Genomic DNA, 15,790 nt, shown 5'->3' with positions numbered 1-15,790 from the left:
CCATCGGAACCTGCCCCGGCCCGAGTGGCGACCTCCCAGGAGGAGGGTGGGCCTGGCCACAGGGCCTGTCGCCCTCTTGCCCTGGGAGGGGCAGCAACAGGACTCCGGGGAGGTGGGGCAGGGCGTGTCCACGTGCCAGGCTCTGAGGTGAGTGAACTCCAAACAGGGGCCTGTCCTTTCCCACAGAAGGCTAATTAAAGCCACCACCCACCATCCCGCCGGGCCCAGGGCAGGCTCCTGTTTCAGGCCACCGCTGCCCGCTGGAAAGGGGTGCGCACGTCGGCACAGCCAGGCCTGCCCGGGGCGCAGCAGGGCTGCCGGCTCACGCCCACCCCACCGCTGACCTGGTGAGGGCGGCACCTGAGCGCCCTGCCATGCAATGGGGGGAATCTGACTCCCCAGTTTTGGTCTCCACGACCACCCCCCGAAGGCAGGGTGAGGAAGGGGACACCCGGCATGGACAGGGCCCGTGACAGCCCCGGTGACTGCTCCAGGCACAGGTCACCTGCTCGGAGGCCACACCCCGGGAAGCAGCAGCTCACACTGGGGAACAACGGGGGCCGGTAAGACCCTCTAGCCCATGGCTGCCCTGTCCTGGCACGTGACCTCCTGGACTTTCAGCTGCTCTGGCTACCGGGGCATGAGGTCCCAGAGGGCAGGGACCAGGCCATGTTTACCTGCCCGCCCCGTGGGCCTGGCAGGGGCACGTACGGCGAGACTGGGCGGTAGGCGAAAGGCAGGGTACGCCCCCTGCACAGGGAAGATGGCCCAGGCTCGCCCATTGGTCCCCGCAGATGAATCTGTCCCTCCCCAGCCCATCCCCAACCTCGGCACCCAAGGTGGTGGCTGCAAAGCGGAGGGCAGAGGCTGGCCCGGAAAGGCGGCTCTACACTGATTCGGAAGCAGAACGCTGGACTCCATTATGTCAGCAACTTCCCACCAAAGCAGGCAGGGCGTCCCCCGGTTTGCAGCCCCGTCTGAACACGTGAATGCACGTCCTTGGAAGGCTGTGGCGCGTGTTATTCTCTAAGCTGCTGGAATTAAGTTCCTCTGGAACTTGCCCTAGAGCTGAAGAGCTCCTACAGGGGCCCCCGGGTCCAAGAGAGCCTGGGGCCCTTGTGGCTCTGGCCGGACTCCGTGTCGAAGCTGCGGCAGCTCAGCTGGGCGCCCACAGGACGGCAGGGATGGTGAGGACCAGCTCTAGGGGGTCAAGCAGCTGGAGGGGGCACCGCGGCAGATGGCAGGCGCTGGGGGTGGTGCCGGAAATCCTGGGGCCCAAACCCCTCCGCGAGCCCCTTGGGTCCCTCCTGCTGACCCCTTTTCAGACTTGCCGAGAGCAACGCTAAGCTTGGGGTCGGGAGCCTGGACTCGGGACCACCAAGGCTGCAGCGCTGCCGCCACAAAGCCAGGGCGGCGGCCTGGTTGCCTCTTCCCCCCCCTTCCCTAGAACCGCGTCTCTCCGCGGCGGGACCGGCTTCTGCCCCCGGCTCCTGGAGGCGTTGCCCGCTCCACCTCCGCGTGCGTGGGGTCTCTCCCTCTGCCCCAGCTCTAGGGCTCTGGTCCTCTCCTCCTTGCCCCTCTCCCTACTGGCCTGTCACCAACCACTCGGTGGACCCTGGCCTCAGACTCCTCGTCTTCCTCTTCAACGGCCCTCCCCTGACCGCAGCCACACCCTGCCCTGGACATCACCCCACCTCCACCGCTGCGCCCCCCTCAAGCCCGTCTGCCCGTCCAGGACCCCCTCCCCCCTCATTCCCCTCCCCCACCATGGGACCCGGTTTCTACCCTCAACCACTGGGTCCGCTCGCCTCCTTTGCCCCAGGACACAGACGGGTTGCCCACAAAAAAGGACGTAAGGATGAAGCCTGACGCTACAGCACGATGGCCCCTGAGGACATGGTGCTGAGACAGGCCAGTCACAGGGGACAAACACCGCGGGGCTCACTCAGGACGGAGCTGGAGGAGTCGGGTCACAGACGGAAAGCAGACGGGGCCGGGGGCGGCCTGGAGGGGGAGCTGCGGAGCTGCTGTTTAATGCGGACTGAGTTTCAGTTTGGGAAGATGAAGAAGTTCCGGAGATGGATGGTGGGGCTGGCCGCACAACAATGTGAATGTGCTTAATGCCACCGAGCTGGGCACTTAAAAATGGTTACAGCGGTCAATTTTATGTTATGCGCACTTCACCACAATTTAAAAAAAATAAGAAGAATGAAGCCTAAACACAGGCAAAGGTGACCAACCTCCCTCGTAGGAAAAGCCACTCTTCACCCCTCGGGTTCGCAGAACAGAAACACCTGGGGACACCCTGTGCAGGTGGGCAAGGGCGTGGCACGCGGGCCCCTCGGGTGGCGGCGGAGGACACTGCACGCTCGTGGGAGGGTGCTGGTGACAGCCCCAGGATGACAGACACACGACCCTGCCCGCACACCCGGGGTGACGCAGGCCACGTGGGCACGAGGCTCATGGGAGTGACCGAGTGCCCCTCAGGGGCAGAGGTTAAGTGAAGGACGGCACATCCCAGGGTGGGATGCTGGCTCGTCCCGCCACCACGGAGAGAGAGCCCCGAGGGCGGGGGGAGTGAGCGTGACAGCCATTTGTACGCACGGCCGCCGTGCTCACCCCTCCCTCAGGTCCTCCCCTCGGCCCTCGCCGGCCAGCTGGACCCACCCCGACGTGGAGGCACCCCCTTCTTAGGACAGCGCCTGTGAGCCCCGCGATGTCCCGACAGGCAGATGCTGATGGGCTGCATTAGGAGACACATCAAGCGAGGCCCTGGCCCGCACCGGGCCCAATGGCAGGAGGACCGCCACCACCTCTGCAGGGGACACAGCAAGTACCCAAGCAGGGCGCTCGCCTCCAGGCTCTGCAGCTCCAGCCCTGCCTGATTGGATGGCTGGCTCTTAGGAGGCAGCGCCAATCAATTATTCATTCCTGCCAGGAGCAAACGCGCCATCCCTGTTCTATTATAAAGCATTAGTAATACAAGGAGCTGGGAAGGCGAGGGCTCACAGCCACATCTGGAAGGAAAACCTAGCTCAGGTGCTTGGGGAGGAAGCCACAGGCCACCAGATCTGGCGTCCACTCGGGCAGGGCATCCACAACTGGCTGGGGGCTGGACGGCTCTGGGCTTCTTCCCTGACAACAGGGAGGATTCGGGCAGCTGTGCCCACAACGGGGAGCCCGGCGGTCATACCTGGCCAGGAGGGGACCACAGGAAGCCCACCCCACCCTGCTGCAGGCCCGCTGACAAAACACAAGCTTCCAGAAGGCAGGGCCTGCTCACGCCTGGTTCCCACCAGAGCCGCGAGCCCCGCTGAGGAAACTTGCTGTCCAAATAAAGGGCGTCCACTGACGGGCCCTCAGGGGCCACTGTCCCCACGTGGGCTGATGAGGCCCAGCCTGGGCTTGGCCAGCTGCCAGGGGGTCGATGACACGCACTCTGGGACGGCCAGGCAGACCAGCCAGGCACCCAGAGGCAGCTGCCCTCGGGCCAGGGGCCAGCAGCTTCCCGACAGCGCCCTGCGACCCCTCGAGTCCAACTCCCGGGCATCAGGCTGTGTGAGACGTTTGCCAGTCACCCAGAAAACCAGTGAGGAAGGAAAAGAAAACCGGCCAACGGACAAATTATGCTCGGCCCGGGGATGAGCCCCCACCAGTGAGGCTGGGGGAGGACTGGGGCGAGATGGGGAGCAGTGAGGCTGGCGGAGGACTGGGGCGAGATGGGGAGCGGCCCCGTCTGTGTCTGAGCAGCCTGGGCAGGACGTGGTCCACCCAAGCGCACGCTCAGCGTGGCCGCCTGAGGATGGGGCCAGCCTCCCCCCCAGCGCAGGGCCTGGCGCCCGCGGCCGCACAGAGGGGAGGTCGCTCCGGTACTCACAGGGTCCCTCAGGTCCTCGCTGTCCCGGGGCGAGGTCCGAGGTGTCTTCAGGGGTGTCTCGTCTCCGCATTCGGTGTCCGAGGCGTTTGGAGACTCTGCTAGATCAAGGAAGTCATCTCTCTTGTGACCTCTGAACCTGATTTTGTCCAGCCTCCTTAGCATGTTCAGCACTGAGCCCCTCTGCTTTACCTTAACATGACGCTCGGGGTCCCTGCAAGACAGCAAGGGGGAGGCATGGTCACATGGTCAGCCACTCGCTGGCCACCGCCCCCCCACACACGGCTCCAGGCCCCAGCCCTGGGCTGCCACCCGGTCCTGCCCTCCGGGAGCAGCCAGTCCCGCGATTCAGGGGCCCCGGGGCCCACAGGCTCCCGTCTTGCGCCCACCAGGCCGGGGCCCTCTGTCACCCCCATCCGGCTGGGCTGGCCACTGAGCTCGGACCCCCGTCGCCCACCCAGGCCAGCTCCCCCGAGTGGCCCACAGGGCAGAAGGAAGCCACGTCTCTCGGTGGGACCTCCCGGCACAAAGACGGGGCCAGCCTGGAGCAGCAAGGGAGCCGCAGACCCTGGGAAGAGGGGGCTGGGGAGGCGGTGGGGAGACACCGCGGTGAGAAGCGGGGAGGGCCGGCACTCCTCCTCCCAGGATCTAACAACCGTCAAGACCCACGACCACGTGCACGCCCAGGACAGCCCCCAGAACGCTGGGCCTCAGGGTGTCTCAGACCCCCCCGGGCCCCGTCCCCTCGCTCCACCTGGCCCCGCTCCCAGGGACACGGCCCAGGCAGCCCCATCAGCCTGAAACACCGTCCTGCTCGCGTGGGCGCCCCAGCTCTGCTCTCAGGACCAGCTCAGCCTCACTCGCTCCGAGAGATCTTCCCACACACGGCCAGTCAGGAGCCCAGCGCCCGCCCACCCGCCTCCTGAGCACAGCCCCCGAGCTGCCGGCGCTGGATCCCTCCAGCCTGGAGGGAGGGCAGCAAAGGCCTGGTGTGGTGTCTCTGTGTGCTGGCATGGAGGACACGTGTAAGTTCAAACTCACGTGCACACCAGGGATGGATGTCTACAGGGGTGCCCACTCCCCACATCTCTGACCCAACCCGGCCAGGAAAGCCCAGTGGGTGGGGCGTAGTGGCCCTTCTGCACGTCCAGCCCACCTCACTCCCAAGCCCACGGCAGGGGCCGTGCGGCCCAACCCCGGTCCTGGTCACACAGTCCTCGGCCCCCAACGTCTGCAAGAGGCCCTGGGTCCCTGCGGGGCAGGGACTCTGGACATATCTGGGCTCAAAGCTTGTCCCGTCACTTCCCACCTTTCTGGGCCTCAGCTTCCACCTCTGAAACGGGATTAACCCCGATCGGGCCAAAGTATCCCGAGAATTTGAGATGACGCACAAGCAGAGACACTCAGCCTGGACCCAATAAACAGCACGATGATTTCCTGCAGGGAGGGCAGGAAGTGGGGTGAGCAGGGTGGAATCCATCAACTCAGCCCGAACCGCCCCAGTCAGGACAGTTTACGGAGAACCACGAAGGCAGGGAGAAGCACTTCCTGTTTCGGACGGTGCAGGCTCGGAGCCTTTAAATCATGTTAAATCACAGCCCAGGGTGCCTGCCTGCAGCCCTGCGTACCTGCCCCACCTTCCAAGGGGCCTCCACTCCCCCGGCATCACTGCTCAAGGCAAGAAAGCTTGTGAACAGTGGCGGCCCGTGAGCCCCGTGTCAGAATGAGCCAGGGCTCCGCTCTACAAGGACAACTGAGGCTGCAGCACATCGGGGGAGGGTCTGCAGGTGTTCCTGGGACAGATGCTTCTCGGGGCTCACGTGGAACACTAAGGTGGCCTGATGTGGCCTAACCCTAACCCTGGTGCAAAAACCACAGGAAACCCACCATCCCCTGGAGTCCAGGGTAGCCCAGGAGTGGGCAAGGCCATGGGGCTAGAGAAGCCAGTGTCCCTGCTCACGTGGCAGGAAAGGGGCACATGGCAGGCCATCTGGAAAGATATCCACCTGAAGGAGCTGTGAACTCCAGACGGACTAAAAGGTTAAGTAAACTTTATAAAAAAGAAGAAGAGAAAAAAGAAGAGAGAACTTAAGTCCCTAGAGAGAGGCTGACAGTCTACATTAAGAGACTGAAAAAATAAAAGGACTCAGTCAACCAGACAAAAGTAAATAGACATTTGTTTTAAAGCTGCAATGAGGGGCTTCCCTGGTGGTGCAGTGGTTAAGAATCCGCCTGCCAATGCAGGGGACACAGGTTCGAGCCCTGGTCTGCGAAGATCCCACATGCCGCAGAGCAACTAAGCCCATGCGCCACAACTACTGAGCCCGTGCTCCCAACAAGAGAAGCCACCGCAATGAGAAGCCCGCGCACCGCAACGAAGAGTAGCCCCCGCTCATTGCAATTAGAGGAAGCCCGCGAACAGCAACGAAGACCCAATGCAGCCAAAAATAAAATAAATAAATTTATTTTAAAAAAAAAAGTTGCAATGAAACAGGGGATACATGTAGCAAGCCAGGTACATGAGAGCTAATATTTTTGTTGTGAGACAACCTGAACAAATTGGTGAAAATTAGAGGACCTTGGTACACAGACCCACAAACTCCCTGAGCAAGAGGAAAGTTACCCAGTCCTTGTGCAAAAGCCTCCACCTTCACCAAAAAGGAAACAAAAGCCAGCGATGTGGCAGAGGCAGCAGGAAGCGTGAACATCAACACCCTCTGAACCAGTGATTCCCGGTCTCGGGATCCGTCCCAGGGGCAAATCCAGCACGTGGAGGGCATCTCGGCAGCACCAGGGCCAGGCCGGGAGCTCTGAGTGCCACGCGGGACGCACAGACATCCCTGGGAGTCTCAGAGGCGGTGACAAAACGTTGCTGCACTGAGGTCACCATTACGGACAACTGGCATCTACACAGACCACTGGTGACACAGGACCCTGCTTGAGGCTTGCGGGTGGCTGTGAAACTTCTCTCCATGTGTCCTTTCCCATTGCTTTTCTAACTTAAAAACTAAAAGCAAACCGGGCAGGGGAAGTGCAGCCACGTAAAACCTTCCTTCCGTTTTCAGAAGGACCTGGGGGACCCCTCCTCCCCCAGCGTCGGATGGAAGCGGGGCGGAGGGGATGGGCCTGCTTCCCTCCTTGCCGGGTCCCGTCAGGCGGTTCTCCTGTCTGGGACTCACCACCCCGCAGGCTGGGGCTGCCTTCCTTCCTGATTCAGCCCGGCAAGCAAATGACGTGGCCGCCCGGGGAAAGGGGACGAAGCGCCAAGTGTCCGCCCTGCCACCATCAGGATGCCGCTCACAACCCACGCTGCCCCGGCACCGAGCCCACGCGCCCCCCTGCCCAGCGGGGCCCCTGCTGCCAGCTGCCAGCTGCCAGCTCACCCCAACCCGGCTCCTCCTGACACCCGCTCACATCAGCCCTCAGCGAGGGCGGGGGTCCCCGAGGGCCCGCTCCGTCCCCACTGCCCTGCCCCCAGGCCCCTGGGGCTCCTGGAGAGGCGAGCAGTTCATGCCACTGCCCAATGAGGACCAGGTGCCAGGACACCTGACCACCCCTCCCAGGCGGGTCCGGGTTGCGAGGGAAGCTCTCCCCATCACACACCCCACCTGCCCCGGGCTGAGGTGCGGCCCACCCTACCCTGGGACAACCTCATCTCAACTACACCGTCCAAGCCGGTCACCCTCAACTTCCAGATGAAGATGGAAGACCGACACGGATGTTGTCCATGGACACCAAGTGTGACCCAGAGCAAAGCTCTCCCCACAAAGCCAGTGTCAGTGGACGCCGTCCCCACAAAGCTCACCTGCACCTTCCGTCCAGGGGCTGCCATGTGTCCCACTCCCGCCCCAGCCCCCATCCAGTCTTCCCTGGATCCAACCAGCCCCCAACTCCCTGCACACCCACCACGCACTCCCCAGAGACCCGGCCCCTCCACGTGCACCCACAGGCCCCCGGGCAGCTCCCTTCACGCCCACCCCTCAAGGTGGGGCAGCCCCTCAGAGCAGGACCTGCTGCCCCAGCTCCCTGTACCTCCACGTGGAAGTAGACGCGTTGGGAGACGCTCCCTGTGGCTACTCCAGACCCCTGCTCAGAGCCGCGACGTCTGCAAGGAGCGTGCAGCCGTGGAGGCAAGCAGACAGAAAGGCACGGCGAGGGGAGCCTCAAGGCAGCGTCCCCGTGCTGCGGGCCCTCGGGACACAGGACTGAGGCCAGCTCTGGCCCCGGGACACAAAGCACGCTGCTCTGGAAACCCGCTGAATGGCTCCTGGACACACAAAGGCCGCAGTGTCTAGGGAACACTGGACTTGGAAACCACAAAGGACTTTACTTTCCCTCCCAGACCAAGATTTAGAAAAAAGTGGTTCCTGGTCCAGCACTTGCCACGTCCCAGGTCCCAGCCATTCTCCTCGCTGCACGGGGCTCGCGACCCCTGGCCGAGCTCCTGTCTGCGTTCAGACAAGCAGCTCGGCCTGGCTTCACCCCCTGTTATCTGGTGGCTCTTCTGCTGATCCCAGGATAAACAACATCCTTTTTCCCAAAGGAAGCAACCCTTGTCCTAAACCATATTCCTGGGGAGTCACAGATGTCGGGCGAGGACCGGGACTCTCCCTCCACCCCACCCAAGGCCAGTCCCCGCCGCCACCCAGCCCTTGGCCAGGCCTCTGTTCTCCAGGGAGACAGCCCCAGAGGCCCACAGCCCTGCAGCCGTGCCCTCAGGACCCCGACACGCACACAGCTCCAGGGCGGCCCGTGGGGCCCCGCGCTGCGCCATCCCGCCCGGGGAGCAGTCTGGGACGCCCGAGACCCACAGGGCACGGGTGACCGCTCCCCCCAGTCATGCCAGGCTCAAGATGTTGGCTCACGCCCAGTGACCCACGGGTTCCCCCAAACTCTAGGCCGGTCAGGGAGCCACTGCCCCGACCCCGGATCCAGCCTCAGTTAGCGGGACCCCAAACGTTCAGACACTCTGCTGACTCCACGCCCACCAGCCTCCCCGTGAGCTGGACTCCGGGTGGCCCACTGTCTGTGGGACATCTCATCGGTCGCTCGACTCTGCCACACTCAGCTCGGAGCTGGAGCCTCCGCGGGCCCTCCTCCTGGGTGGCACCTGTACCAGCAGCTGCTCAAGTCAAAAACCCTGGAAGGAGCCCTTGATCACGTGACCGCTGCACAGCCACCTACCGCGAGCAGGGCCCCCACCTCCCAGCCAGGCTGCTCCACCCCTGTGCTGCTCTGACCCCGCCCCACCCTCCAGCCCGGCCGGGTCTGGTCCAGGCAGCCACACACCTCACGGAGCCCCTTCTCCAGGTGGCGGGAAACCGGAGTCTGGAGCATCCCGCCGAGACCCCTCCCAGGGCTTCCCCCACTGGGCTCCAGCCCTGCTGACCCTCGGGGGTCCTCTGGCCATCACATTTTGTTCCTACTGCGGCGCCCAGCACTTCAGGTTCTGGGATGGCCCCGTGCCAGCTCGTCCTCCTCCAAGTGCCCCCCTCGAATTCTATCAGCCCGTCTGGTTTGGAGTCCTGCAACTTCCGGCGAGCTCCCTGGTTTAGGATCTGTGCCCCCAGCCCCACCGGTTAGCATACATGCCCGAGGGCAGGTGCTGAAGGCACCCCGTGTGTCTCAGCAGGGCTGGCACATGCTGGCCATTCAGTGACAGAGGGGACGTTGCACAAAGGCGGGGCCCCCACGACTGGGCCCTGAGTGCCGGGAGAGCCAGGCCCGCGCCCACGCTCGGAGCCGCCCAGCCAGAGGCCTCAAAGCAAAGGGCTGTCCGTGGACTTTGCCCTCGAGCTCTCCTGACGAAGCACGAAGTCCCTAAATCCGTGAGCACTTCCAGAGCTTAACTCCAAGGCTTCGACAGCCTGGGGCGTTTCTCCAGGAAGAGGCCTGAATTCTTCAGGGGCTTTCCGTCCTGCACAGGTCAGGCCAAGACCCACCCTGGGCCAGGAGCTTGAGTTTTCTGCATTGTAACAGGGAAGCTGCCCAGGGTCCTGCTGGCTCCGTGACCCCGCCGTGGGCCAGGGCGGCGGGGGGAGCCAGTCAGGATGCGCAGGAGAGCTGGGAGGGTCCTGGTGAAGCCACCACACCCTCCTCTGTGAGCTGGGACCATGCATGCCCTAGCGACACCCCTGGGCATAGACATACACACATTTATTATAATCTCAGTGATAAAGATGTGTTGCACATGTACAAATAGTAATAAAACGTCCAACACTCTTTACTGTAACCTCCACACAGCCAAGTGATGCCCACAGGATGCTTTCACAAATTTGTGCTGAAATCCTCCCTCCGGTCAACCAGGACTGCAGCTGACCAACAAGTGCGGTTCCGGCCTGAATGTCGGCTGACGTCCCTGTTTACGTGAACAAGACACAACAAAGGTGGGAAAGGAAGGCAGAACCTTATTCGTTTGTCTAGGACGGGAGAGATGTCCTTGCTGAAGCAGACGATAGTATTCTAACAGGAGGAGGTTTCCTCAACCTTCCTGTGCCTTCGCAGTGAATGCGACGGACGTCACACGCTTAACCTTCACCTGCATATCAGCGTTTTCTCCATCACTTTCTTTAGTTTAGACAAGCAACAAAATGAGAAGTGAAGCCCTGATGTGCAGTATCTGCCCGTTTCCATGGTGTAACCACTCCCATCGTGGCCATTTTCAAGCCACCAAAGTGATGTCCGGCAGTGAATGAGCACGTGGGTGGGAAGAGCTGCCCAGGGCCACCGGCCATAGGATTTCCACCAGGCCCAAGAGATGCCAGTCACCTCAGGATCATAACCCAGTCATAAAACGTAGTGAAATAGTTCAGAAACGGGCACCTTCGAGCATTTAATATTGATACCTTTGCTTTCAATATAATTTATCTAACTTTATACACTCTCATTTTATGAGTGGCCAGCTCACAAAGTTCCTGAAAACTTCACAACCGGCTCTTGCAGGCCCTCGTGAGCAGCTCTAACGCACCACCGCCCCATCCCTCCGTCCCAGGCTGTCTCGGCCACACAGGGAGCAGGGCTCAGGAAACACCAGTGCCCCGACCTGCCCTCCCCCTTCCCTGGCACAGCTCGGGAGCACAGGTCAAAGTGAAAGTCCCTGAGAGGCCCGAAGGGGTCAAAGACAGCCCTGGGAAGCAGGACCCAGACCACCACGCTCAGGCAGGCCGGGGGGGCAGGGTCGGGGGAGTGCACAGAAGAATGTGCTGGACCCGAGCCTCTAGGTGGGGCCCCACGAGCCCGGGGCCAGCAGCAGGGAGCTCAGGCGGGCACACTGTCCTCATGTCCTGCTCACTGCCATCCCGGCCCGCGCCTTGGGTCCCCATACGAGACGCCAGGTCTCCCCGGCCTTGGGGACACTGCCCAGGCCATTCCCTGCCACCGGGTGACACCCCATTCTTCTACCTCTGGTTTGGCATCCCCTTCCCGTCCAGCCAGGCTGCTCCCACCCTCAGCGACGTCACCCCTGCTCGGGCCCCAGGTCACCATCACCTTGGCCAGGGGGCTGGAGGGTAGGGCACCGTCACCTGTCAGGTCGGTTCCAATTGCCCTAAGTACTGTCGTGTTCACAGACACCGCTGGGAGCAAGCGGGCTCTGCTGGGCCCCGGACACGAGCTAAGTCACCTGATGGTCTCGAGGCCGTGAGCCACCGCGGCCAGGACCCCGGCTGCCTCTGCTGCTGACCCTGCAGGTGACACATGACCGCCACGCCCTGGCTTCCTTGGCCACACAGAGGCTAACGGTAGTCCCTGCTCAGAGGGCAGCCAGAGGATGATGTGAAGCGCGCGGGGAAGGACTCAGGGGCCGCCCAGCGGGCAGCAGTAACCATGGGGAAAACTCAGACGCCACTTTCCAAAAAACCACTGAACAGACGTCACTACCCTGCATTACTCTCCATCTCCACGGGAACCACTGGCACTTTACTTTCGGGGGTGCTGTGGAAGGGAGGGTAAGAGGCTCTGGGACATCCCAAGACCGCCCCCCGCCCCCGGTCATTACCAGCTTCCGAGGAGGGAGGGACCCAAACCTGGGGTCTGTGGGGCCTGCAGACAGTGGGCAACACAGAGAGTTCAGACTAGAGGCCCCGGGAAGCCAGAGGCCGCTTCAGAGAGGACGCAGCGTCCTCCGCCAGCCCTCAGGCACCAAGGCTCAGCTGCGCTCCCAGCTCTGTGTGATCCATGCCCTCTGACCCTGGACCAGCCCCAGAGGGTCAAGAGTGAGGTCTGTAGAGGCTGGTCATGCCCAGCCCTCCCTAAGCCTCAGCCCCCTGGCTTTAAGGTGGCAGTAAGAAAGAGTGGCACCTGACACAGGTGTGGGCTGTGCCTACCTGAGGACGCACCCTTGGGCACTCGGGCTTCAGTCCAGGCTCACAAGAGCACGGACCCTGGAGAAAAGCCCCAGGCGAGGGCTTGCAGCCCGTGCTGTGGCGGCAGCGTGGGCCCTCCACGGGGCGAGGACCATCCTCAGCACTGAGCTTCCACCCCACAGGCCTCCTGCGCGCCCAGAGCCTGCAGGGCCCCAAATCTCAGGCAAGAACGAGAAGCCCCTCTCCCCACCCCAGGTGTCATGCGTCCTGGTCACAACACTGAGAGGGAAGAGCTGCTGTTACACCCACTGACAGATGGGGAAACTGAGGCTTGGGGTAAGAGCCTCATCAGGAACATGAGCCAACCTCGCTGCACTCAAGCCTGCACTTGCCCCAGGCACCCACCCTCCCCAGCACATGCCTCTGTTAATGCATCCATCACGCTGTATGAGAGCCCACAGGCCCCGCTGCCTACAGACCGAGTGGGGAGCCCGGCAGACTGGCCGCACAGCCATTCATCTAAACAAAACAAAGCTAGCAGGAAAACCTAGAGTTTAGGTTTGTATGAACCTGTGTTGTATAAACAAGCAACATAAACTAAACAGTAGGAAACGCACACAAGAACTCATTTCTGGTGGAAGCGTTCTTTTTTTCCAAGTCTCTCCATCACTCCTAGCATCCAGGACTGGGGAAGATCCAGCCAATGAGACAGCTGGGAGGAAACACCTTCCGGATTCCCAGTATTCGTCACGACTTCCTGCCAGCGCCCTGGCCCAGCTCCTGAAAGCAGAGAGAGACTCTGGCCCACAGCTGTCTGCAAACAAGCTCTTCTCCAAATGCACTGCAGCCCCCGACTGAACGCACAGGCTCGGCGAACCCCCTCTGCAAAGGGCCCTGGCGGTAATGTCTTAGGTGTGGCGGCCACACAGCCTGTCACAAGTTCTCACTCTGCTGCAGCGTGAAACAGGTGTGGCTCTGGGCCAAGAAGTATAGTTACGAAAGCAGGGAGCAGTGGGTGGGCCACTGTTGACGTGGGCCACAGCTGGCTGTCCCTTGTCTCAAGGCGATAAATGCCCAGCAGAACAAGGACTCTCAACTGGGTCCCAGTACTTACTGGCCCCCGAACAGGGAACTGGGCCCTCACTCAGCACTGGGGTCCCACTCCCAGTGGCCCTGCCACTCTCACACTCGGGTGTGGGCCTCGTCATCGTCAAACCTTCTTTAGGAAAGGGCTGAGGGCAAGGCGCCGCCTGTGCCGAGGGGCCAGGAGGATCTCAGGGAGGGAACCCAACACGCTGAGAGCCACTCTCCTCTGTCCCACCTGGGCCACGTGCCAGGGCCTTCCCCCGCCCCATCCTGTATCCCACCCGAGGCAGAGGGGCCAGCCTCCAGCTCTGACTAGCCCACCACCGGAGGCCACCATCCACACTCAGGTCTCAGGCAGGGCCCCCTGCTCTGCGGTGTGACAAGCAGCACAGTGAAAAAGACCTCAGGAAACGAGGAGCCGGCCCCTCCCCACCCCTCCCGCCTGCAGCCCCCCGACCCACACTTCAGTCCCCTGCACTGCCCCTCCCCCCGAGGGCTCCCCAACTGCCCCACACCGCCCCCCGTCCCCAGATCACTCTGCTCAAGGGCAGGGATCCCGGCCAGCCCCCACCTCAGCGTCCGGGCCCAGCACGCGGCGTGGCAGAGAACCAGTGGGTGAGGGAGGCACACTTTAAAGGACGTCCTGGTCCCTGGGTAAACCCAGCACCAAAGTCAGCCCACGGGGCCTTAAACGGCCCCCGGGGAAAAGGGCCTCGGGGGCACCTCCAAACCACTGGCCTGCGGCAACTTCTTCCTTTTTGGAAACTTGGCCCAGCTGAGGCCGAGGGCTCCCTCCCAGGGCCCCGCTGGACTCACCCGCAGACCAAGCCCCGGGATATTCACGGGCCCGCGGGGGGCTGTCAAGCACATCCGCCACAAAAGGCTTTCTGTGTTTAAAACACCACCCAGCGCAGAGAAGGTGGAACCCACATTTCCTGCTGAGCTGGCCAAGAAAGGAACACAGCCCCAGGCAGGGCCTGACAGCAGAGGTGCCTGGCTGGCGCCCTCACCTTACGCCTCTGCTATAAAACTCACGTCCAGTGACGAAGAAGAAACATTTAAAAATAAATAAACAGACAGACAGATAGACAAACCCTGAGTCCTTTTCGCACGTGCCGCCCAGGTAACCGCCCACCGTGGTCGGCAGTTCCGCCTCACACAGATCTCCCAGCTGGGCTGACACAAGGTGGCAGGTGGGTTGTGCTGGCACGAGACAGGCTGGGTCTAAGCGCTCCACAGGCACGTCACGTAGGGGGCGGGGGTCTGCCCCGCGCGGCTCCCCATCCGGCGGGGATTAGGAACAGAGAGTGGTAAGCGGGCAGTGGAAGTCTCATGGGCTGGAGCAGAGGCATCCAGCAGTAACAATAAGGACAGATCTGCTTGAGCATTTAATGAGCACCTACTATGCACCAGCTGCGGTCGGTACCAGGATGCAGAGGAGGCTGCTCTCGGGAGGTGATGGCTAGTCCTCGGGCTGACTGCACCAAGGAGGCCACCGTGCGCTGCAGAGGAAGGCACCCTGGACAGAGCGCCTACACCAGAACAAGCCAGAAGGAAATGGTGGGGACGGGCGGGGGCAGACAAGGCGCTCGGGTTCATCTGGGGTCATGGCATGGGACAGCAGGGGAGAGACGGTGGCCTGATTGGGCCGGCAGGTGTGGACCAACGCAGGGCGCGGATGCACCAGTGGGAGGGGCGAGGGCAGGGATCGCCCAGGATGACCCACCCCACTCTTTACGAACAGCCACGCTCTGTGGAGAACAAGCACCTGCTTGATGCTCCCAGGCCTCACGTCGTTTAATCCTCCCACACGAGCCTCCGGGACCCCGGCCCCTCCACGCCTTGTCTCTGGGCCTGGCACGTACTAAGAACTTAATAAACATGAGCTGCTACTATTATGGGGCCTCCCCTTTTTAATGACAAGAGGAGAGTGAGGTTCAGAGAGGGAGGTCACAGCTCCTAGAGGTGGAAGATGGAGCCCAGGGCCTCGTCCCTCCCGCCCGCCCACCGGGACCTGCTCGCGGGACCAGGAAGCCAGGCTCTCGGAGGTCCGGCCTGGTCAGCAGCAGAGCTGGGGTTCACCATATCCTCAGCAAACACTCCGGCCTGATTTTCAGCACGCACGACCAGAAGCATAAACCACAGCCATGGCGACTACAGAAAACAGCACAGCAGTTCCTCAAAAAATTAAAAACAGGACTACCGTATGATCCAGCAATTCCACGTCTGGGTATTCCAAAAGAACTGAAAGCAGGGACTCAAACAGATACCGGTACACCCAGGTTCACAGCAGCACAACAGCCAAAACAAGGAAGTAACCCAAGTGTCCATCAACCAGTGAATGGATAAACAAAGTGTGGTCTCTACATAAGGGGGATATTGTTCAGCCTTAAAAAGGAAGGAAGCATTGACACGTGCTACAACCTTGAGGACATTAAGCTCAGGGAAATAAGCAGGTCACAAAAAGACAAATACTATATGATCCACTTATATGAGGCACCTAGGAGGCAAATCCACAGGGACAGAA

At 61.9% G+C, this 15,790-nt stretch overlaps 1 protein-coding gene across 4 annotated transcripts in view; it reads right to left on the bottom strand.

Annotated features, from left to right (window-relative positions):
* Positions 1-15,790, bottom strand: part of GRAMD4 (GRAM domain containing 4) — a 77,555-nt gene that overhangs the window by 39,687 nt on the left and 22,078 nt on the right. For 2 of the 4 annotated variants that reach the window (XM_059937187.1, XM_059937188.1), the window contains exon 2: positions 3,878-4,088. In XM_059937187.1, the coding sequence (XP_059793170.1) occupies positions 3,878-4,088 (211 nt within the window). Of the gene's footprint in view, positions 1-3,877; positions 4,089-5,183; positions 5,219-15,790 lie in introns of those variants that run through there. The other 2 variants (XM_059937190.1, XM_059937189.1) reach the window with 2 other exon arrangements.

Source organism: Balaenoptera ricei, chromosome 10 (assembly GCF_028023285.1).
Source record: "Balaenoptera ricei isolate mBalRic1 chromosome 10, mBalRic1.hap2, whole genome shotgun sequence".
NCBI lineage: Eukaryota > Metazoa > Chordata > Mammalia > Artiodactyla > Balaenopteridae > Balaenoptera > Balaenoptera ricei.
This window is presented reverse-complemented; position numbering and strand designations above follow the sequence as displayed.